The 24,357-nt window shown below is 41.7% G+C and overlaps 1 protein-coding gene across 1 annotated transcript in view; it reads left to right on the top strand.

The window, feature by feature from the left end:
* The window catches only part of LOC124257088, a 28,177-nt gene extending 10,569 nt beyond the window's left edge, over positions 1-17,608 (top strand). Inside the window, exons 2-13 of the mRNA XM_046691078.1 lie at positions 1,092-2,290; positions 3,093-3,199; positions 4,300-4,375; positions 4,802-4,918; positions 6,528-8,024; positions 8,286-10,239; positions 12,820-12,890; positions 13,867-14,024; positions 14,777-14,921; positions 15,134-15,250; positions 15,909-16,007; positions 17,071-17,608. Of these exons, the coding sequence (XP_046547034.1) occupies positions 1,092-2,290; positions 3,093-3,199; positions 4,300-4,375; positions 4,802-4,918; positions 6,528-8,024; positions 8,286-10,239; positions 12,820-12,890; positions 13,867-14,024; positions 14,777-14,921; positions 15,134-15,250; positions 15,909-16,007; positions 17,071-17,163 (5,633 nt within the window). The 3' untranslated portion in view covers positions 17,164-17,608. The remainder of the gene's footprint in view (positions 1-1,091; positions 2,291-3,092; positions 3,200-4,299; positions 4,376-4,801; positions 4,919-6,527; positions 8,025-8,285; positions 10,240-12,819; positions 12,891-13,866; positions 14,025-14,776; positions 14,922-15,133; positions 15,251-15,908; positions 16,008-17,070) is intronic.
* Positions 17,609-24,357: the final 6,749 nt, after the last annotated feature.

Raw genomic sequence — 24,357 nt, forward strand, 5'->3', positions numbered from 1 at the left:
TCTAAAGTTTCTCAGGTAGTATGAATCCATTGTACCCATGACAGTTTGTGACCCTTGACTTTGAAATCCAACTCGCTTGGAGAATTCAACAATTATTATCCTGAAAACTTCTTTTCATCAACATTTTTTTTAGAATATGCTATTTCTTATATCCTAAGAATATATCTTAAACAGTTGAAGTATTTAAAGCAAGTCTCTTAAAACATAGTTTTAGAGCCTAAATGAGTAATGCTTCTTTGAATATCGAATGGTAATACTCAACAACAATCATGGTAAACCGCTACGCCTTCTAGAGTGTGGCAGAAATAGAACAGAAACAAATAAAAATGATCTCGCAAATTTTTTAAAAAGCACTTAAAAATGTAGAGAGTTATAGATGCGTCATATGGTCATTTGCCAGGTAGTGTCGGATGGTACAGCCCATTTGAATGAGTATTTGCTTTGGCTGTGTAGCAAATAATATTCCTGTATCGTTACACCACTACTGCTAACCAGTTGAGTTGTCACCCATTGTATCATGATCTCATCACATTCAAAATTAACATTGTGTCTGTCTCACAACTGTTAGAGTTCACATAGCTAGATAAAATTCAGAAAATGACTGATACTTTTATAATATCATTTAGTGAGTGAGTTTAGTTTTATGCCCTCAGCAATATTCAAGCTATATTGTGGTGGTCCGTAAATAATCGTGTCTGGACCAGAATCCAGTGATCAAAATCAAGAGCATCGATCTACGATGACGTGTCAAGCAAGTCACCAAGCCTGACCACCCAATCCCGTTAGTCACCTCCTACGACAAGCATGGGTTACTAAAGATCAATTCTAACCCAGATCTTCACGGGTGTTTACAGTATCCACACACACTGTGTTTTCACCCTTCTGGTTATGCTCTGTATTCCATGGCTGGAAATCTCCCAAGTAATGCCCTGGATTCTGAATAAAATTTCCCAGCATTGAATACTGAAGAAACACCAATAACTCTAATACCACAATCATGATGTTTATCTCCCAATTACATATGATTCCTAGTCATTAATATGTTCTTGTTGATTTCGAACAGAATGGATAATAAATGATTTTATGTCCAGCTTTACAAGTCAAAGTTACTGATACAGACATCTGCCCCGAAACAGCTGGAACTGGAACTCAAGACCAACTAGGATCCAGGATGGCATCCGTGAACAAACGTTTCACAGAGAGAGTTAAAGCAGACAGATTCATGGAAATCGCCCTTAAGCGTGGGATAGTGGTATCTGCAGCAGAAGCTGAACCTTCCATAACACCAGATGCCCTTGAATCAAAGACGGGAGGTGGGACACCTTCCCAGAGTGGTGATGACTCTGATGTTAACTCCATAGTGAGTGGGAAGGAAGACACAGATGTCCACACAGACTCGGGCAGCATTGACAGCTCTGATGCAAAGTCATTAACATCTGAAGGATGCTCAAGAAAGTCTGACGGCTGTCTTGGTGACTTCTCAAATGAATTTGCTAAGGTTATCATTGAACATGCATGTTGTGAACTTGATGTTGAACTCAATGTAAATGCTGTCCCATTTAATCCTGAGCCCTTCTCTTCAAACCTTGATGCCACTGCTAAGGAGTTTCAGTGTAGATTCACTGCTGAAGAAGCATCATCATCAGCTTCTACTTTGAATCCTGATAGTCCCGAGTTCAAACCTAGCTTCTTTAGAGATAAGGCAAAGAATAAACCTCATCAAGAAGATACAGATGAAACTGAGGTATCAGATGAACTTGAAGTGTGCAGACTGTTCCAGAAGAACCATTCTGCAGGTGTAGATGTTTACATTGCAGATGCACCAACACCAGAAACTGAGACCCCAAAGTGTGAGGCCCCAGAGGCTGAAACCCCAAAGGCTGGGACCCCAAAGGCTGGAACCCCAAAGGCTGGGACCCCAAAGGCCGAGGCACCAGAGTCTCTATGTCAGTCGGATTCGTTGTGTGTCAGTGTTGGTGTGAATACAAAGAGGATTAGAGTAAATGATATGGAAGTCCAAACCCCTCTTGCATTTGAGCCCCGAGAAGTTGGGGTCAACACAGACGAAGTGTGTTTTAATGAGACGTCAGATTTCTTCACGCCAGAGATGGCTTTGAAGATGAAGAGTCGAGGTGTGAATGCATGTGTTGAGACAAGATGTCAACAGGTCCAGGCCAATTTAGGGCCAAAGGTGAAAAGTCGAGGGGTTCAGGTCGGGTCAGCTGATGACCTGATAGCCAAACAATGTGATGCGTGTCCAGAGAAGGATGTACAGCTGATTGAGGCACAGGTTTGATTTATCTTCATCACATAATTAGTAAGACTGGAAAAATTAACTAGCTTGATGATGGCGAGGGTAATTCAGAAACTGTTTTTGATAAATATTGTTGCACAAACACAAGCAATTTCATGGCCGTTTTTGTGTTAGCTCATATGGGTTTTAACCAGAGTGGTCAAGTCACATTGTGACAAATTTGGATTTATGTTAATTTTCTATGTGACTGAACTACTAAAGTGTCTCATATTCTATAAGGAATATTGCTGAGTGTGATATTGCTGGAATGTGGATAAAAGCAGCGTAAAACCATAACCACTCACTCACTCACTGGGCGGTGGGTAGCCTAGACTAGTGGTAAGGCTTCGCTCGTCACGCTGAATACCCGGGTTCCATTCCCCACATGAGCACAATGTGTGAAGCCCATTTCTGGTGTTCCCTGCCGTGATATTGCTGGAATGTTGCTAAAAGCGGCGTAAAACTCACTCACTCACTCATTATATTGATGTATGTACTACAACCAACCAACCAACCAACCAACCATAGTCAAGTAGTACTTTTCATAGAAGCATTTGTTATATCTGACTTCTTGCCGTTGCGGGGCGGTGGGGTAGCCTAGTGGTTAAAGCGTTGGCTCGTCACGCCGAGGACCCGGGTTCGAATCCCCACATAGGTACAATGTGTGAAGCCCATTTCTGGTGTCCCCCGCTGTGATGTTGCTGGAATATTGCTAAAAGCGGCATAAACCAAAACTCAGTCAGTCAGTCTTGCTGTTGCTGACTTCATCGCCTGTTGCACCTGATGTTTCTGCTTGTAGATGCAGGTGTGTCACCTGAAGGCCCAGATCTGCATCAGTGAGATGCAGCGGCAGGTGGACGACCTTCAACACAGCAAGATGCAGATCACAAGCTTCTTCTCTCCACAGTATGTTCATTGGTTCTGTGTATAAGCATTCCAAATCAGAATATGTACCTTGCATTAGGAGTGCCTCATTCTTATCAGAAGCAGCCATATCACAGCCATGATAGTTGCATGCTTATACTGAACTGAGGGTCCCCGGCCAAGGACAAGGTTCATGTTTTAAGAAACTATCCATGAGCCCCTTAGCGCTGAACACCACAACTGCCATGGCGATATGTGGCCGTTCAATCAGAGCAACCATAAACATTTGGAGGCTGACCCCCCAATTTACACCCGCAGTTATAGTTAAGCAATAGCTGTAGCCATTGAAGTTGACAATACTGTCTGTAGACAAATAATTCAGTATGGATATGTTACAATAGCAGACACACCACACTTTAGACATCGTTTGATGTGTGTCTCAACAATCTATGCATAATGTGGATTTACTAATGTTATGTATGAGATGAGATAAATATAAATATACAGAGCAAACGTTTATTATGCTTAGGGTAATATGACGTGGTCAGAGATGTCTGACAAACAGATACATGTAATGAACTTTTAGGTATAACGAACTAAAGTTAGTGAGTTTGGTTTTACCCCGCTTTTAGCAATATTCCAGCAATATCACAGTGGGGGACACCCAAAATGGACTTCACACATTCTGCCCATCTGTGGTATCGAACCCGGGTCCTCGGCATGATGAGTGAACGCTTTAACCACTAGGCTACCCCACCGTCCTAACTTTGTGGTATCTTTGAGTTCATTTGAACCATAGTTAACTGTATTTCTATAATTTTAGCATTAAATATGGTCCTTGGGGTCGCCTAGTGGTTAAAGCGTTGTCTCGTCACGCTGAAGACCCGGGTTCGATTCCCCACATGGGTACAATGTGTGAAGCCCATTTCTGGTGTCCCCCGCCGTGATGTTGCTGGAGTATTGCTAAAAGCGGCGTAAAACCAAAACTCAGTCAGTCAGTGGATTATTATACAATTTCAGCAAATCCAGGGCCAGCCTTATTTCAAACATTGACACTTCAGTCTGGGCAGCTCAAGTGTATGGTACAAATGTTATGACCCTTCATATACCTGTTTGATTACCAAGGTGTGTTGTTGTAATAGGTCTGGGGTGGACTCCTTGACGGACATGGTGGATGCACGAATTGTATGGTTACATGATGAAATAGCACAGACCAAGGTAAGAACAGGTTAATCAGTTAATTACAGGTATAATTTGGACAACAAGAATTGCACTTGTTTGAGGTAAGATGGCTTTAGTTGGTCATAAGGAAAACAATTTACTTTTGTTTTGGAATTGGATTTTGAAAGTGAAGTGTTATGTACAATACAAAGTATCTTTGCACGCGTAAAATCAAACAATCCAGTCATTGGTATTGTTAGCTATAATGCAAACTGTCTCAGTATGGTATCAAGGAATCATTAAAGTTACTGAACCTTACCACCCAATCCACTAATCCCCATAGATGGAAAGCTGAAGCCAGCCAGACATTGATAGTATTCATTTAATTGAAACTTGAATGTGGTAATTAACTAGTTTTATATCTGGAATATTTCTTGGTCTCACATGTTTGATATTTTCTAATGGTTATATTGCATGGATCAGATCCATCTGATGAACTGTCTGAAGGACCTCCAGAGTGGCCGCCCGCTGTCTGCCATCCCAGCGTTCGGTATCAGTCTACCCACCATGATGGGTAATGAAATCTACACACCTAAAGAGGTACACAGATGTCTCATCACATGTTTCATTGACTTAGTAGCTCTGTATGATGGACTTGGTAGGTCTGTATGATGGACTTGGTAGGTCTGTATGATGGACTTGGAAGGTCTGTATGATGGACTTAGTAGCCCTGTATGATGGACTTGGTAGGTCTGTATGATGGACTTGGAAGGTCTGTATGATGGATGTGGTAGGTCTGTATTATGGACTTGGTAGGTCTGTATGATGGACTTGGAAGGTCTTTATGATAGACTTGGTAGCTCTGTATGATGGACTTGGTAGGTCTGTATGATGGATGTGGTAGGTCTATATTATGGACTTGGTAGGTCTGTATGATGGACTTGGTAGGTCTGTATGATGGACTTGGAAGGTCTGTATGATGGACTTAGTAGCCCTGTATGATGGACTTGGAAGGTCTGTATTATGGACTTAGTAGCCCTGTATGATGGACTTGGAAGGTCTGTATGATGGACTTAGTAGCCCTGTATGATGGACGTGGTAGGTCTTTAGGATGGACTTTGTAGAACTGTGCTGAATTTATACTATCTCTGTATACTACATTATGACACATTTCATATCTCAGTTACGCTACATATAACAGTTATATGCTACACATAGTGTCCTTATGCTTCAGAACGTTCTGAGGGGCGTTGGGGTAGCCCAGTGGTGAAAGCGTTGGCTCGTCACGCAGAAGACCTGGGTTCGATTCCCCACATGGGCACAATGTGTGAAGCCCATTTCTGGTGTACCCCACCATTTATATTGCTAAAAGCAGTGTAAAACCATACTCACTCACTCACTCACTCACTCACTCACTCACTCACTCACTCAGAACGTTCTGAAAATGTGAGTGCAATGTATTTCTTGTTTTTCATAAGATTTTCATGTAAATCATGTAGATATTTCATTGCGGCATGTTTCATTGTGGTGCTGCCATTCACTATATGGTGTTGTCCTCTCTGTATCATTAGGCATACTGGAAATCTATGACTGGATTTACATACCTGATTCTCCCTGAAAATGTATCTTGATATGTCAGCACCATAACTGTGGTTGCAGTTTCGACAAAGTAGCAAATTTGTAATACCTACCTGAATTATGGCTTGCCCACCACATCAAGCTGATGCAGTGACGTAACCGACAATAGCAGCCATAAGCCATAATGCCTTGCTTATAATGAGTTTCCCCTGCCAACAGGGGCGGTGGGGTAGCCTAGTGGTTAAAGCGTTCTCTCGTCACGCCGAAGGCCCGGGTTCGATTCCCCACATGGGTACAATTTGTGAAGCCCATTTCTGGTGTCCCCCGCCGTGATATTGCTGGAATATTGCTAAAAATGGCGTAAAACCATACTCAGTCAGTCAGTCAGTCAGTCCCCTGCCAACAACAAGGTTCATGTTTATAAGAAACTATCCCTGAGCCACTTAGGACTGAACAATCCGCCTATCAAATCTGCCACAGCCACAAACAGAGCAACAATAAACAATGGAAGCCATGTGATAAACTAACACCCCGAATTGCACCCGAATTTATAGTTGAAGTTGACAATACTGTCTATAGACAAGAAAAGCCGCCTTAAGCCAAACTGATTTTGTTTTGTTTTTGGTTACAGCTGAAGTTTCTGAGGAGTCCAACAGATGTAAATCCTGAATCTCGGCACTCACGGATATGTGCATATAAGGCAGACAAAGCTTCTGGGGATAATGTTTGCCTTCAGAATACCATGTCCATCGAGGGACGTTTGGCAAGTGTATCACCCCAAATGACTGTGCCAGGCCTTAAAAATATACCGCCATACGAAACTATTTCCCTTGATGGAGGAACTGAAGGGTTAACGCCACAGCAGAACATGCCTTTTGAGTTAGGATTTGAAAGAATGTCACCTTACAAGAGTATCCCTGCTGATGAAACGTCTGAAGAACTCCCACCTCATCAAACCATACCATTAGATGCAGGTTTAGAAAGTATGTCTCGCTTCCATACAGTGTCTACTGGAGAAAGGTGTAACAGAGTACCAACTCGACAACTTGTGGAAGAAACTGTCCTTGCAATGCAAAGGGATAGGTCACGAACAGGCTGTAAATCTGCTTCTCATATCTGTGAGTCGCAGTCATTGAAAGATCAGGAATGGGATGTCTCTGAGATTCATCAGTCAGGATCACTGAGGCACCAAGAATCTGATTATGGCTCTGTGTATAAGTCTACAGCTGAACCCTCTACCAGGACAGTCCAGGAATGTCTTTCTGTAGCATCAGGATCTGAATTATTGAAGTGTGACCCAGACCATACTTTGTCTGTAGCAGATGGGGAAGCTACTACCTGCTCCTCAGAAACAGCAATGGCTGCTACATTAGAATCTGGTTCCAGTAAGGAGAGTTTGTTCGGCAGAGTCCCAAATTTTGAGATGATATCTTCATTGTCTTCTGGTGAGGATGACAAACTTGAACTAATGTCATCACAGTGCTCCAGCAATTCTTCTGTCTCTGAGCCTGCATCAACCATTGCAATGACAGCTTCATCTTCTTGCATGTCAGAAACTGAATATCAATACGCTTCTGGAGAAACGTCCTTATCCATACAACAAGAAAAAGCTTCTGATCCTGGCACAGGACATTGTGTTGAGAGAGAAGACTTTTGTGTTGACATTGTCACCAAATCTGAACCTTATCCTTCTTTACCATGTAAGGATGATTTGAGAGATAATATGAATGTAACATTGAAAATTGAAGACGCGGAAACCACAAAAACTGATATTCCTGTCTCCCTAGATAGTGCTCAACAAGAACATAAACCAAGTCAAAACAATGAAAACATTTCATTGCCAAAACATGAATCAAGACTCTCATCCAAGGCCTCATCATTTAGATCACTTCCAAAACCAATACCCCCTCTTCCTCTGAGACTGCCCCCTAGAAATCGGGCAGAGTTTACTAGCTCTCCTGACAGAATCACTAGACAAGACTCTGAGTATGAAACAGCAAGCAGTAGCTTGTCTTCTACACCTGTTGCTACAGATACCGAGGATAAGGCTTCTGGTGATACAGTTGAGAAGAAACCTGATGCATTGAAACTGGACAAAAGCGTTCCTCCAGGATTTATAAGTATTCAGGTACAATAAGACAGTCTAAAGATAAGATGATTTATGTATTTGGTTTTCATGGATGGAACTTGTAGCTGATGTTTTTTCTGACTGAAATATGGTACCTTACCACTAGTCCAAATGATGAACTGATAGGATCTAGATATTTATGCTTCTACTGTATGCTGCTTGTTTGGCTATCCAACATATTGCATGTTTATTATCATAGACACTTCATAATTCGTTTAGTTTTGGGCTTAAATACTTTTATCTGTATTTCTTTTGTTACAGAATGACATTGAGGAAGACACTGATGATGAATGTGACATTGACTCTGACCTTGTGAAGAAAGTCCAGACTGTCCTTCAGAACTACCAACTTGCATCAGAGAAAGGGAAAGTGGACTCAAAGTCTTCAATTTCTGGTTCCCCTATCAAATCAAGGATATCTCCACACAAACAACAGAACAACTTATCTCCTGACAAGCCAAGAACCAGCTTATCTCCAAACAAACCAGTAGAGATTTTGACTCCTCCCCCAGATGTACGCACTCCGTCTTCTGATGAGGTACGCAAGGTGGTGAATCGAGACAGCGGTGACAGAGGATCTGTAGTGTCCCATCTGAAGGCTAGTGCTATGAAACGACTTGGGGTCAGACATGCTGTAGCAGAAGAGGAACCATCTCCAAATCACTTTGACACAGACCTGTCATGTTCAAGTAATCAGGATCAGGGCTCTGGTTTACTAATAACAGAAACACCACAAGGAAACTTCAATACAAATCATCACATTGATTCATCAGATTCATCAGAGATCAATCACCCACAAGTTCAACCCATACAACCTATTCAGCACCAACTGCCACCATCTCAGCAAGTATCACAGCAGCCTTTAGAACAGGCGATACAACCTGATCAGTTGAACCCCAATTTGTTCCAAGCTGTGCTGGCACAAGTTGTTAAGGCCTACCCTCAACTGGCTTCAAACCCTGTGATGTTGCAGACAGTATGTGTACAACAAACAATGGTGCTGCAGTCCTATATGAACGTACCTGGTGGTGCCTCTGGTGTCACTCCAGGCATTCAAGGAACACATCCAGGAGCACATCCTGAGACACAATCTCAACCAGAGAACTTCCCGTCAATACATGAGAGTAGTGCCAGTCCACTTGGCCAGAGGACCAACCCTTTACAAGCCCCAATATTGTCTGAGGCTGTCAAGGCCAACATAGCAGGAAACACAAGACCTACCGACACAGCTCAGTCAGGTGGGGCTGCCTGGAATCCTGTAGGTCTTGTTAACATGATGCAAGCTCGCAGAGGAGAGTCTGATGTTGAGCAGGCAGCAGTACCCGATATAAAGACTCTGAATCCTGATATGTTCAAATTTGAAGCAACTCCCCCACCTAAAGTCAAGACATGTGGTCCATCAGTCGTTCAGCCTGTTGTCTCTGGTACTGCCACAGATTCAGCAATGACACCTGCTGGATTGAGATCATACCTCCTGAAGGACAGACGGTCTACTGAAGCTGCTGCAGTTAGCAGTACCAATGTTGCTGGACAGACTACGTTAACCACTGAAGACGTCAATCCTTTTGAGCAACATGCACCTCCCAGCATCACGAAAGCAGCACCACAGAGGAAGAGATCAACCACGAAGCCTAGAAGTGGAGGTAGAATATCACCAGCGACTCGTGACTCCAGAGAACTCTTTCCTTCTGTGAAGGCTACCACTATCAAAATGGATGAGGATTGGGAAGAGCAGTGTGAAAAATACCCCGAGGAGTTTACATGTACACAAGATGTGAAGAGACCTGTACATTTTAGGCCTGTTGACCCTCCAAGATATTCAGATGAAGACTTAGGCTCCCAGAACTCATCAAGAAGCACCACTCCAGAATTCTGGGACCAACCCTACAGGTCAAGGAAACTTTCACTGCCAACAAACTCATCTAATCCAAGACCAGGAAGCGGATCCTTCAAAGGTAGAAGCATAGCTGCATCCCAGAAACAAGCAAGTGGACAAGAGGACTTCGACAAGATGGCAGCATCAATCTTAGGGAGCAGCACACAAGGATTCAAGGACTTTGGGCAGAAAAGAAACATGTCCTGCACAGGACTTGATGAGATTAAGGACTCTGGTTTCAAGATGGAACCCAAACCCAACAAGCCTGACGCTAACTTCCTTGGGAGACTCTTGAGGAGCAATGCCAATATCAATGCAAAATTGAAGAAAGAGAAAAAAAGTAGGTAGCCTTTTATTAAATAGTCCTCCAAGACTACAGTTCCAAGTGAATTGAGGGCATTGTATTGCACTGTCACATAATTCTTATACAAGGCCAAATAAAAAAAAATGTTGTGGTTCCCATTACACCTCTTAAAATTTAGGGTAGATAGGTAGGAATTATTTGTTTTTACATGTTTATTTTAGAAGTAAAGTAGAAACTAATACCGGTAACACATTTGTCACTGTGTAATTATTTATTTAATCCAGCTTGCGGCCATCATATCAACTTTATCAGAATAACCGATGTCTGTCGGTGCCGGGAAAAAACAATGAGATCTGAAAGCTTATTTTAATCATACTGCTTAAAAAAAATAGGGTCGGCACCAGAATTTAAGGGCTGTCAGTCAGGTAGTCGGAACCGCAACAAAAAATTTTAGGCCCAATAAAAATGGTGAAATGAAGTAAAAACAGGATGTTTTAGTGGTGCCAGACACCACATGTGTCTATGGTTTACGTAATTGTGGTAACCGCGATCTGTCATTCATCCCTGATTTTTTACATGGTGAAAACCATAGTGACAGAAATATATTTCACTTTTTGGGGGCTTTTAGTCCAAATGAAGATGACATTAAATAGATGAGTTTTGATACGAGGAGCGTTCATGAAAGATATCCCCGGACCCACTTAGGGTTATCTTATCTGGCTGAAATTTTAACTGTATAGTTTACATGAAGCTATAGGTGACATGATAATTTGCAATACTGTACTCACACTGCTCCCCCATTCACAAGTGTTTTATATGAGATTGTAAACCAAAAGTCTCTGTGTTCTTTAATCTGATTGGTTGAAAAAACGTGATCAAATGGTATTTGATTCCCAGAAATTCTCTGCGTATTAATACATACAAACATCGCTCACACCATTGTATTGTTACATCGTCAGCTGTGATGACGTCATTAAAATCATATTGTGACGTAAAGTCCGAATGACGTCACAAATGAGCAGTTCCAGATGCTACCATGGGAGACAGCCGAAACGGCCGGCTGATGACATTTCACTGCTGTACCCGTACTCGATGTCAATGAGAGCAGACACAAAAAATGTGTGTGGACCTTTCGGTTTACTTTTGTGTTTACAATGTCGATGTTTATCTCCTAAATGGTGTGACTATGGAGCCAGTCGAGTACCGAGCAGTGATCATTTTTCACCATCGATAAAACAAAAGAAACTTATGGGGATGATGCCCCATCATATGACATTGTAACACACTGGCATTGCCAGTTCAAGTGTGGCCGAACATCTGTTGAAACAATTCCTATTCCTGGGCACCTCAATTCTGCCATTGATGAAGACACCATCCAGTAGATGGACACTGCCATTTTAGAAGACAGATGTATAACTGTTGGCCAGTTAGCCCAAAGTGTGAAGATAAGTGTAGGGTCTGTGGAAATTATTCACGACCATTTGCACATGCATAAAGTGTGTGCACAGTGGATTCCCAGGCTGCTCAAAAGGCTCTTTTGGACATGTGCCAAGAAAACCAGGAAGCCTTTTTTGAAAGATTCGATCTCTGGATGGAACATGGGTAGCCGCACTTTGACTCACCACCACTAAAGAAGGCAAGGGTTCAACCCTCTGCAGGAAAGGTCATGTTCACTGGTTCTCGTTTTTTTTACCAGCTCGGAATAGTGATGACAGACTTCTTGGCAATGGGTACCACAATTACTGGGACTTACTATGCTTCACTACTGCGTAAATTGCAAGAAGCTGTCAAACTCAAAAGGCGCGGCATGCTGACCGTCTCCAGCAAGCCAATGCCCAAGTCCACATCTCGTGCTACTGTAGCTATAAACCTTCCTCCCCTGTTCTCCTTACCTAGCATCATCTGACTTTCACCTGTTTCCAACCTTCAAGTCATTTTGGATGGGAACATGTTTCCCAGATGATGAAACTGTTTTCCGAAGTGAAGTCTTGGCTTGAGGCTCAACCCACCAACTTTTACAAACAAGGCCTCCAGAGTTGCATAAAATGATGGGAAAATTGTATAACACTTAGTGGTGCCTATGTAGAGAAAGACTAATAACTGTTCCAAGTTATGTTTGTCTACGTCTGTCGGAAGTGGGTCAGGGAAAATCTTTAAATACCGCCCTCGTACATAGAGAATACTACACGAGGTCTCATTACATACGAATTATACGAAACGAGCGTCCTTCCTATAGTATCTGACCGACTGTTGCTAACATCACTTGCGCTTATGTTTTTCGACGGATATAATGTCTCAGTTCGACTCACAATTAAACAGCGACACGGCAACGTTGGCAATGTTTACATTCCCACAATGCATTTAAGTTCAGAATGAATGAATTCGCGTGTTTGTTATGAATGAAAAAATAGTTACGTCAGAATGTGACCTAATTGAGAGGTCATCAGTTATCCAATCAAATCGTTAGAGTCTCAGGTCAAGTCGTTACGACACAGGTCAACGCGATACGACACTCCTGTGACGTACAAGATCAGTATGCAACTACCCATACGTTGACCACGTGGGTAATTATCCTGTTTATGACATTCTTAAACACATATTCCCATGATGTTGCAGAGAGCAAAGGAGGAGAGAAGCCTGAGCCGAAACAGGAACCTAATCATGATGACGAGGATGACTGGCAGACGGTAAATACAAGAGGGGGATTTGGGGTACTCTAGGCATGTTGTAAGAGCTTACTGATGGGCCTCCTCCATCCCAGCTGTGTCTTAAAACAGTTTATGGTATTATATTTACATTATTTCCCCCCATGAGGCCTTTTAAAATGGTTTAGAAGTTGGACATCATCCTGTGTCTCTCCTTGCACGATGTTTCTGGAGCTCAGCAGATCTTGAGAACCATACTTGACCAAACTTGTCACACTGATAAGTCTAGTGGTGAACTGGTGGATTTGGAAAGTTTAGTATCTTTTAAACAAACAATGTACAAGTTTCCACTGAAACAACTTTCACTTAGTCTGAATATTGGCTTAGTGTTGTTTCTCAAAGCTCTTAGTTGTTTCTCAGAGATCTTAAAAAAATTAATATATTTCTTTGGCATACTTGACACCACACAACATGTTTGGAGAGTTTGGCAGTTTTGTAAAATATGTACTCCAAACAATAGTAGGGGATACTCAGAAAATGTTCAAAATTGTACGAGCTAATAGTTTCTAGTAGTAGTTTTATGATAATGATAGAATGCATTACAACAGGAAGTAGGACACACTACAACAGGTAGTGATGCAAGACAGGGGATGTTATTCCCAGTACTGATCTTGAAAGGATGATAGGATTCATATCGGAAATATAATCGTTGCTTTGTAGTAAGTAACATGAGTAGTGCATTGTTAGTCAAACCTTCATTCACCCGAAAAGTCTTATTGCGAATGGTTCTCCTGATGGTGATTTGAGAAAGTCCCACTCTCTTTATGGTGTCTGTCATAACCCAGGCAAGTTTGTGTCGCAAAAGGTCTATGATATTTTATGGATGTTGTGCTACTGGAGGTTACTTCCGTGAGTACTGATGATTCACAGCTGTTGCGCTCCTGACAAAACCTTGATCCACACACCTTGCCAGCGGGCCAACAAGGGTGTCAGCATGTGCTTATGCTGTCTGTTACAGGTTAGTATGAAGAAAAGAAAGAGAGAGCAAGCACGGGGAGAACCAGCAGCAAGTATGGCTCTTGTAACAGTCACATCGAAGGGGCCTTCCAAAGCACCTCGAAACAACTTTGAAAAACTTGTGGAGCATCTCACAGGGCATTTTCCTTTCTTATCACGGTAGGTGAAACAATCAAACATTAACCACCCAGCCCTCAATTTACAGACAGGTATTTGACCAACAGGTAAGCTCTTGGCTTTGACCAGTACACGCTGAAGTTGAATAGTCTACACATTACTCCAGTATGTTTGGATTTGCAAAAAAATTGATACATGGCGCAGGACATTTTGGACTTCCAATGTTTACTTCAAGTCTCACTTCATTGTTTGACTTAGAATGGATAGTTACCGCCTCCGTGGTGTAGTGGTCAGAGCGTCCGCCCAGAGAGCGGAAGGTCGTGGGTTCGATCCCCGACCGCGTCATACCAAGAGACGTTAAGATATGGTACTTGTTGGTCCCTGCCTGGCGCTTGGCATTAATGGGTACAACAAGGACTGGTCGGCTCGGAGTCAGTATAATGTGTCTGAGTGGGGTATTCATGCTTCACTGCGGCATGGTATCTCAGTGGGCTAGCACTATAAAACCAGCTTAAGTCTGGGCTAGTACAAACAGCCGCACATACACATACACACGCATGCACGTCGTCATATGAGGAAATATTCTCAAGTACAACGTAAAACCCAATTTCACCTCACCTAAAATGGATAGTTGCCATTACTACTACACTTATCAACCATATGTTTTGAAAGGGAACACTTTGTATACAAAACCGTACAGTATTGAAGATGGGATTGTTTAGCATAGATACTCTGTACACCCAGCACTCACTGACTGATTTGACTGATGTGTCATGTTTGTGTTTCTCTGTCAGGCCAGAAGTGATTGAGCTGGTAACCTCCATACGTTCACAGCGAGGGGGCTTGACAGGGATGAAGTTGAATGACATCGTCGATGTAGGCAGAGGCATTGTTCATAAAAAAATGATGGCCAAACTTGAACATGAATCTGTACCGAAGGTATGTTTTAACGAATCAAATTTGACCAGAAGATACCTCATTTCTTCTTCTTCAGATAGTTTGCTATGGAGCAAGTAATATATTTTAATTTGACTAAAAGCGAATGTAGTAAGAAAATGGGACTGGACTGTCTTAATGGTGTAGTTTATTATGTGAAGGAAGAAGGGAACACAATGTGTAATTCTGAATGCTTGTTTGTTGGTCTGTTGCAGGTAACAACAGCACCAGCACAGAAAGGCAGCAACATCTACAACACACTTGAGTTTCAGAAATATTACGAAACAACCAGGAAACAGCTTCCTCACAGACCGGCCATCACGTCTCCTGGGGTAAGACAAACCTCTTGGAGGTTCAATACACATCATGCTTATCTTGTTGCATCTATAGTGGAATCTGCATCAACTTGACTTGCCAGGGACTGACAATCAGATAGCACTTGAGATTATGCAGGATCTTCTAGCAAGAGTTATGTCCCTTGTGAAGAATTCATATCAAAGAAACATTAGTGAATAAGACTAGGATTTCTGAATTTAAATCTTTCATGCCATCAGTCTACATGTCTTTTGTACTGAATTACACTCATAACCCAGTTTTGAAATTGTTTGCATTAATTTTGCATATTTTCTCTTCGTATGTATGATGGACAGTGGGGTAGCCAAGTGGTTAAAGCGTCCGCTTAACATGTTGAAGGCTGAGGTTCGATTCCCCACATGGTAAAATGTGTGAAGCCCATTTCTAGTGTCTTTCCTCCTGTGATATTGCTGGAATAATGCTAAAAAGCAGCGTAAAACTAAACTCACTCACTCACTCACGTAGTATGTGTTCTTCATGACAAATGTATGCCACAATGTGCAATGTTTATCAGTTCCTGTGAGTGACGTCAGGGATGTAGACTGATATCCAGCAACATAATGTTATGATGTTTGGCTTGAGTTTTTAGCTAATTTATGTCAACACATTAAATGCTATTTTCTTTCAACTCTACAGGATTCAGTGAATGATGAAGATGTATGTCCAATATGTTTTGAGGATTTTTCTGTTGCCAAAAAGCAGAGATTAGACTGTGGACATGAGTTCCACATACAGGTAAGTCCATTATAGTGTGAGCTGGTCATCTGGAGATAGCCATTCAGATAGTGAGGGGAGGGTTGGGGGGAGGAACAGAATGTCTCAATTATTTATTTTATTTTATTATAGGATATTTATATAGCGTACATATCCAGGCAACTAGTGCATGCTCAAGGCTCTGGTATTTTCCCTCGATCATTGGATGTCAATCTCAACGGCACATCGTATTATCAATTTCAACTCCCTGGGGATTATACAACTCTTCGGCCACTAGGCGCACTGAGTTATTTGCGGCTTTCTAAACCTAACGAGGTAAGAAGAATTAAGAAGAAGGGGATCGCTAGCCGTTATACAGTAACATAGTAGCAATGTTCATGTGTTTTGCAAGACAAGAATTGTTCTTTAAGAAGTGTCACATTCAATGGGTAGTCATGGTATTATAATCTGTGTACAGAAAGGTTAGTCTGCTTCTGGAGACTTGGTGGTTCGTAATACGTACGAATCTGACATCCTTTATTCTTTGTTATCTTGTGTCAGGGACTCTGGAACTAAATGAGTAAACATGTGGTTACCATGACATTTCACCTTGTTTGATTCTTTACATACACACAAATTGTGAAAGCAAGTTTTGGAGGAGTCCTGTATATTTGTTTTTCAATAATGTGATAACTTACTGCCCTCCCAGCCTGCCCATTCACTCAGCCCAAGACTTACTGATCCGCTCACTCACTCACGCTGTGACCAGTTTTCTTGCTACACCAACTCTTCCACTCACTCAATGACTCACCCACAAACTCTTGCACTCACTACTAGTGTCTCAAACACTTTGCTAATGTATGGTGTTGAGCAATATTAACTCATTACTCAGAGACACATGGGTCATCCACTTTTTCAACCAATAACCCTCCCTTTCACAGACCCCTCACATTCAGCCAGGGCCCCGTTCCTCAAGGCGATCGTAACCCTAAGGTGATCGTAACTCCTATACTTTAACATAGACTTACGACTGTCGTAGCGCTACGATCGCCTTGAGAAACGGGGCCGTGGCCCCTACTGACCCAGGTCAACTTATATGTTGCAGTGTATCCGAGAGTGGGTGTTGGGCCATGAAAGAACATGTCCTACCTGCAGGAGATACACGTTGTTCCAAGAGGAGTTCCCAAGACTGAAATAAGGTGTCAGGAAGGCAGCATCTGCCTCACAGTGAATACGTTGTCGTGAAGCAGTAGCCACAGATGTCACAGCAATGGCATCATGGGGTAGTGATTCATCACGTTACGGAGAGAAGGCGTAATACTCATCATCATCTTGAAAATTGTTGATGAACCAGACCTTCCATATAATACATCCTCCATAATAGCATCTCAGGCATAACAGAAATCATTACATTAAGTAATATGTACATCTGCTTAACGACGATTTCATAAACACTGGGGTATTTTTATGGCCTGTGCATGCTAGAGGGTTTTTAACTAAAATCATTATCCCTGTACTGAACCCTTTCATTCTGTCATCTGCCATTGCGTTAAATCAGAACAGGGCGGTGGGGTAGCCTAGTGGTTAAAGCGTTTGCTCGTCACACCGAAGACCTGGGTTCAATTCCCCACATGGGTACAATGTGTGAAGCCCATTTCTGGTGTCCCCTGCCGTGATATTGCTGGAATATTGCTAAAAGCGGCGTAAAACAATACTCACTCAATTAAATCAGAACAGATTTTTCAGGTGGGTCATCACTCCTGCTTACATAATAACCTACATTGTCAAGATCGGTTTTCAAATGCTAATGACTCATTCACTGATGTATTAACTTAGTTGATTTTGTCCATTTGTGTAACAAACACAGTATGTTAAATATATGAAGAATGGTATGTATCATGCTGACAATGGACTCTCTGTCTTTGATTCGCTGTTAGACTTGGAATCAAGGTAGATCTCTGTAGGTTCTTTTGTGTATATGTTTTGAAGGCATTTAATGCTATTTTTGTTACATGTTTATCACAATAGGCACTAGCTCTGGCTGTACAGAGTAGTGTCCCTTAGCCATGACAGGATCTGCTGATTATAGGTTCAAATCCCATATTTACCCTCACTGTGATCCTTGGTGAGACAAACATTTTTCTGTACTTGTGAAGTGATTAACATGACAGTGCTTTGTTCACACAGTGCTATGCCCTTACAGATAGGGATTAGTGCTAGTCGTATTGCAGCTTTTTACTGGACCAAGTCTCTAGAACCAATGTAACATTCCTGTAAGGAGAACGTATTTTGTGTTAACTTTTCATGTTACCAATGAGTGTTACAGCCAAAGTTTACTGAAAAGGCTAGTCATTAAGTACCAGTTTGTACTACCTCAGAACCTTCTTTGCATTTCTCTCAATTGGGAGAGATGTTTTGTTTGTTATTCAGGGCCATGCATTGCATGGAGATCTGAGTGAGTACTTAGACAATAACGAGTGACGGGGAATGACATATTATTTTCCCGAGTTATATTAAGTACATACCCCTGGAAAAAAGTTTCACGGAAGCGTAACCCATAGATAAGCCGACCCCCTTCTACAGACTGCTTTTTTTGGGTCCTCAAAATTTGGCTTATCTACAGTAATATACGGTAATTAATATACCAAGGGAAATATAATCTGTCATTCCCCGTCCCAAGTTGGTTACAGGAAGAATACTACCCTGTGTCCTCCTTCCTATACGGGTAATAATGTTAGAATATATGAGTTGCCACATCTTTAACCCTGCCTAATGAAATGTGGCATAGTTGAGCTTCATAGCAATGTTATGGTGCTGCTCAGTTCTCTAAGGCATTTGAAGTTGTGTCCTTAGTCATATTTCTGGCAAACAAGGATAAGTTGAGCACCGACCTGACAATTGACCCATATTAACATGTATGAGTGCCACCCACTTGCGCTTGCCATTGTTTACGAAGGGGCCCCAGGTTGTCCACGATCATGTGTAGTGCGACTTGCTGCACCGACGTGTGAGTCTTATGAGCAAGGCGTGTGCAGCTACTCACGGAATCAATTTCATCGTCATGCAATGGACGTGCATTAGCCTACATCTGCTCTACCTTACACAAACCAAATGGGTTTGCTCATTGCTGTGCACTGCCTACTTGTAAACACGTTCTCTGCACCGGTCCAACTTATCCATGTTTGCCTGTAGGACCCGGCGATCATGTGTGCAAATTTCAGTTTCACCTTGATAAGGATTCTTAGTTTGTCAGCAATATTCCTTTCCTTATGTGTTTTAGAAAAGCAGTAAAACTGTGACTCACCTGGAGTTACAGCTCATATGTCTTTATAGTACAGCAATAGTCCAATGCCATGTTTGTCCAGCTGAGATTCACCTGGTCGTTTGTTAACGCATGGATATAAAGCAGTAGCACTATGATAGCTTAATGAAATCCAGCACTGGTGGTCAGTCAGATTCAAATATTGTATCACAATTGCAGTCTATATTTTATTTGTATATGAAACGGGTATGTGTCCTGTTTATCAGCATAACGAAGATTGTATCCATGGAAATACCCTTGTCAGACTGTTAAGTTCATTGGAGGGGTGTTGGGTTAAAAATCTGTTCTTTCACAGTTATGCAAGTTGCACTTCCTCTATAATGTTTTACTTTGTGTGCTGGAACATTTAGTGTATTGTTTTATTGGAAGAAAGACTATCAGGCTTGTCGATTTGTTTTTCATCTTGTTTGGCGGAATAAGTTTGAATTTTGCATCAAATTGATCCCATGTGTTGGTATTACATAACTTTTGAAGAAGAATTTTTTTTTGTTCTTTCTTGTGTCACTGAACTCAGTATATTTACTCAGGTATGCTTGTATTTGATTTCCACTATTTTGATACTATGTTTTTTTGTCATGAACCTAAGTTTGCATGAAGAATGTTTTGATGACTGTATGATTTTTTTGTCATATATTGCATTGAAACCTTTGTATAGATGTAGAAAACAGTATTGTTTCTTTTTTTAAGTAAACTGAGCAGAGGTCACACATTAAGCTCATATGTGATTTTAGAAATTTCAAAATTACATTGTAGTAAGCAGTGTCTTTCTTAGTTTGGAATATATATATATATAATGACAGGGTTTCACTTTGAAATGTCACTGTTACAACATGCCTTTACATACACAGAATATTTCTTTCTTGTTGGGGGTGGTGGGGTAGCCTAGTGGTTAAAGCGTTGGCTCGTCATGCCGGAGACCCGGGTTCGTTTCCCCACATGGGTACAATATGTGAAACCCATTTCTGGTGTCCCTCCCCGTGATATTGCTGGAATATTGCTAAAAGCGGCAAAAAAACAAACTCACTCACTCGCTCTTTCTTGTTGGAAGATCACAGTTGCAGACACCAAACTGTAGATAGTATGCATTCTATGTTACAGGTCATGTACGTTATGTAGTAGTTGGAAGATAGTTCCTCTGGACTGAGATCTGACTAGCTCCCTACACAAGCTTCCAGTCATGTTATCTTTTGATATGTAGTGTTTTCAATGCTGCTACAAGTAGCATGACTAAGTTGTCAAGTTATCTGTTATAAAACTGATAAAACCAAATTAGTATGTTGTGAATTTTACTGTGCCAGTATGTGTTATCACTTTGTGTTGGGTCACCTGGAATGTATATACATTGTGAGCCTCATTTCCTCATAGTGCCAATGTGGATGATGTACATAATAAGTTCTTATTCAGTTGATTTGAATTGATATTCATAAAGTATTTTGTACTTACTTCGTTTGTTTGTTCTCATGATACCTTGTGGCAGAAAGTGTCCAAGAAAATTGTTGTCAGAAAGAAGGGCTGAGGTGTGACTTGTTGCACATGAAGATACTGGTGGTCAGGATTGCTGACATGATTGATACATCTATCCCCATTGGGTAGATCAGTGCTCAGAATATCAATCACTGGTATTGTGGCCCAGAATCAATGATTGACCATGAGTGTGGTGTTAAACCACAATCCTTTCTTCCAGGCAACATGACATGTGGAATCGTGTTGAATGTAACATCTCATTCAGGTCATATGATGGTGAGAGCCAAATAAAGAGGACTGGTTAGTCCCGCTTTGTGACATGTGCTCATGCTGTGCATCACTGATTTGTTTGGTCCAGATTCAAAGATGTTAAAGCTTCCATGTGATGTGTGGTCTAGACTCACATTCGTCACCACTCACCCCTTTCCGTAAACTCCAAGAAGACTCATCCCGTCTCGATGTTTGTTACAGTACAACCAGAAATTATTGAGAATTTAAGATTGTAATTTTTTATATTTTTTTCACTCATTACTCACGTATTAAATGTGAATATTATAGCAGAACATAACTCCAGATTCAAAGACAGGTGAACAGTTAGTATTTTGTCAAGTCACCATGGGCAGCAATGCAGGCTTCAATGCGGCGGGGCATACTACTGATCAAAGAAGTTAGAAAGTCGTGGTCCATGCTGTCCCAATATCAGGCCACCTCTTCTTTCATTTCAGCAATATTTGTCAGACCTTTCTTATTGACACTTTCCTTCATAAGTCACCAAACATTTTCTATTGGATTTAGGTCAGGGCTATAGCTTGGCCAATCTAATAATGTCATATTTTGGGTCCAAAACCAGGCCTGTGAATGCTTTGAACGATGTTTTGGGTCGTTGTCCTGCTGGAAAATCCGAATATTTCCATAGAACACGTGAGCAGATGGAAGTAAATGTCCCTAGAGAATATCTATGTACAGCTCACTGTTCATATTCCCTTCAAATACACAGAGGGGCATTGCCCCTAACACAGATATGCCACCCCACACGTTAAATTTCGGACTGTACTTTGTGCACTGATAGAAAGGTTTTTCGGTTTGTTTGGTCCAGAATTTCAGTGTATTAGGAAACAGTCACACAGAACTTTCATCTCAGAAAATCACATTGTCCCAGTTAAAATTTCTATGCTGTGAGCACCAGTTCAACCTTCGCTCCTTTTGTTTGGGTTTCATGATCGGTGATGGAATTCCTCCACTTTTTTTCTGCCAACCCATTGCATGCATCTCAATTCAAATTGTCTCCTTACAGACAGCCACAGTTCCTCTATCGATCATATCCAGCCTTACGTTTTCTAAACTCCTTCGTTTGTTTTTAGAAACAAGAATACCAAGCCGCCTCCTGTCACCGACAGTCAATTTTCTGGGCCTACCTACGCCTCCCTGGTGCTCAATGCCATATCCATTTGCAATATTTTTCAAAACACGATAAACAGTGGACAAAGGGATGCCTGTTCTACTTGAATTCACTTTAGCTGATCTGATGTCCTTGTTATAATACTCTAAAATCAACTTCCTCTTCTCTAAATCATCCATACTGAGGATCACTGAAAATGTCGTCTGCAAGCAAGTAAACAAAGGGGGGATAACTCTTCACAAACTAATGAAAAAGGATTAACGGAGTTGTCTCTCTTGAATGAAACCAAGTACTTGATAGCTGGTCAAGGTTTATATACCAGAAATCCAATTAAACATATTCCTAAAATTCTCAATAATTTCTGGTCATACTATATGTGCGAAAATACGACAAACCAATCAGAACGCGCGTAATGGTTGCAGTGCTTTGATAAGAATAATCCCGACTACTTAAATCGTTTATGTCATTGTTATTGTTTAAAAAATCATGAAAAATATATATCATCTTATTGAAAGTACTTAAAACGTAGCTAACAGAATTGTGCTGTCTATCGTGAAGATTTTGTTAAGAATCACGCGATTGACGGTGAGAGATTCTTAACAAAATCGTGAGTTTGTTGACATAACAACTCTCATGGGTCCAACTGAATATATTTCTGGCGATCTTGCGGGCTTGTGGTGATTGTCCGTGCGCTGGAGATAGAGTAGCCTAGCTTGTGACGCCTAAGACATTCATGGATTCACACCAATGTGTGAATCCCCATTTCTGGTGTCCACCTCCATGATATTGGATGAATGAATATTGGATTGCTAAGAGCGTGTCATAACCTCACTAAGTTGTGAGTCTCAGAGCCCAGTGGCTCTCTCTATGGGAGGATAGCGTTCTTCTGATTGGAACCGTAGTGGGGAGTTTCAGTTCTTCCCATATACAGCATAATGCACAGATTTCACCTGCAACACAACCTTATAATGACAAGGAGCTTGCATCTGACTTAATCAGTCTTTATTTTTGTTAGTCATTTGCAAACACAGGCAGTGCTATGAAAAAACGTACAATGAAAGGTCCAGGTTAGAATATTGATCTTCTGTAACCCATGCTTGTCGTAAGAGGCGACTAACAGGATCGGGTGGTCAGGCTCACTGACTTGGTTGACACATGTCATCGGTTCCCAATTGCGCAGATCGATCCTCATGCTGTTGGTCACTGGATTGTCTGGTCCAGACTCGATTATTTACAAACCGCCGCCATATAGCTGGAATATTGCTGAGTGCGGCGTAAAACTAAACTCACTCACTCTATGGCAGACAAAAACGGCCACATAATAGGTGGAAGGTAAACAACTACACCTTCATCCTGAGATGCACAGACTCGCACAACGTTTGTAGCACCTGTATCAAGAGATTGTCAAATAACGTCAGTCAACACATAGATGCACAGCTGTTACGACGTCGCAACAAAGAATTCAAATTCCACAAAACAGCTGTCTGTATGTAAGAGACATATTTTCTCATAAATATTGATCTTATTCTCATTACTGACTGAGTTTGGTCTTACGCCGCTTTTAGCAATATTCCAGCAATATCACGGCAGGGGACACCAGAAATGGGCTTCACACAATGTACACATGTGGGGATTCGAACCCGGGTCTTCGGCGAGACGAGCCATCGCTTTAACCACTAGGCTACCCCACCGCCCCATTATTCTCATTGACAGCTATCAAGACAAAGCAATGAACATACAAGAAAGGACAAACAGGAATAGTGTTATGCGAAATGACGTTTAATAGAAGGCCCACTCCAAGATGTAGAACCAGTAGTAGGTCATGTGATACCCCTCGCGTGAGTCCATGGTGAAGCAGCCAGGGAGAAGCGACTCACGTGGGTTCGTTGATTTGGGGACCAGGTAAGTCCCGTTCCACTGTAGGGAGCATGTAGGGGGTGAGGCGTCCTCTATTACGGAGGAATAGAAGGTCAGATCCACCTGCTGCAGACAGAAAGGGGAAAATGTTAACGTTGCCTGGTTACCAACGTCACGTGGGAAGATGGCGGAACCGGCGTTTGTTTGTCGTTCAACGCTGCATTCAGCAATATTCTAGCAATAGAGTGGCGGTCTGGAAATAATCGGGTCTGGACCAGGCAATCCAGTGATCATCAGTATGAGCATCGATCTATCCAACTGGGATACGATGACCTGTGTCAAAAAAAAGT

This window comes from Haliotis rubra, unplaced genomic scaffold, assembly GCF_003918875.1.
Source record: "Haliotis rubra isolate DU_JTF1 unplaced genomic scaffold, ASM391887v1 Scf1169, whole genome shotgun sequence".
Classification (NCBI taxonomy): Eukaryota; Metazoa; Mollusca; class Gastropoda; order Lepetellida; family Haliotidae; genus Haliotis; species Haliotis rubra.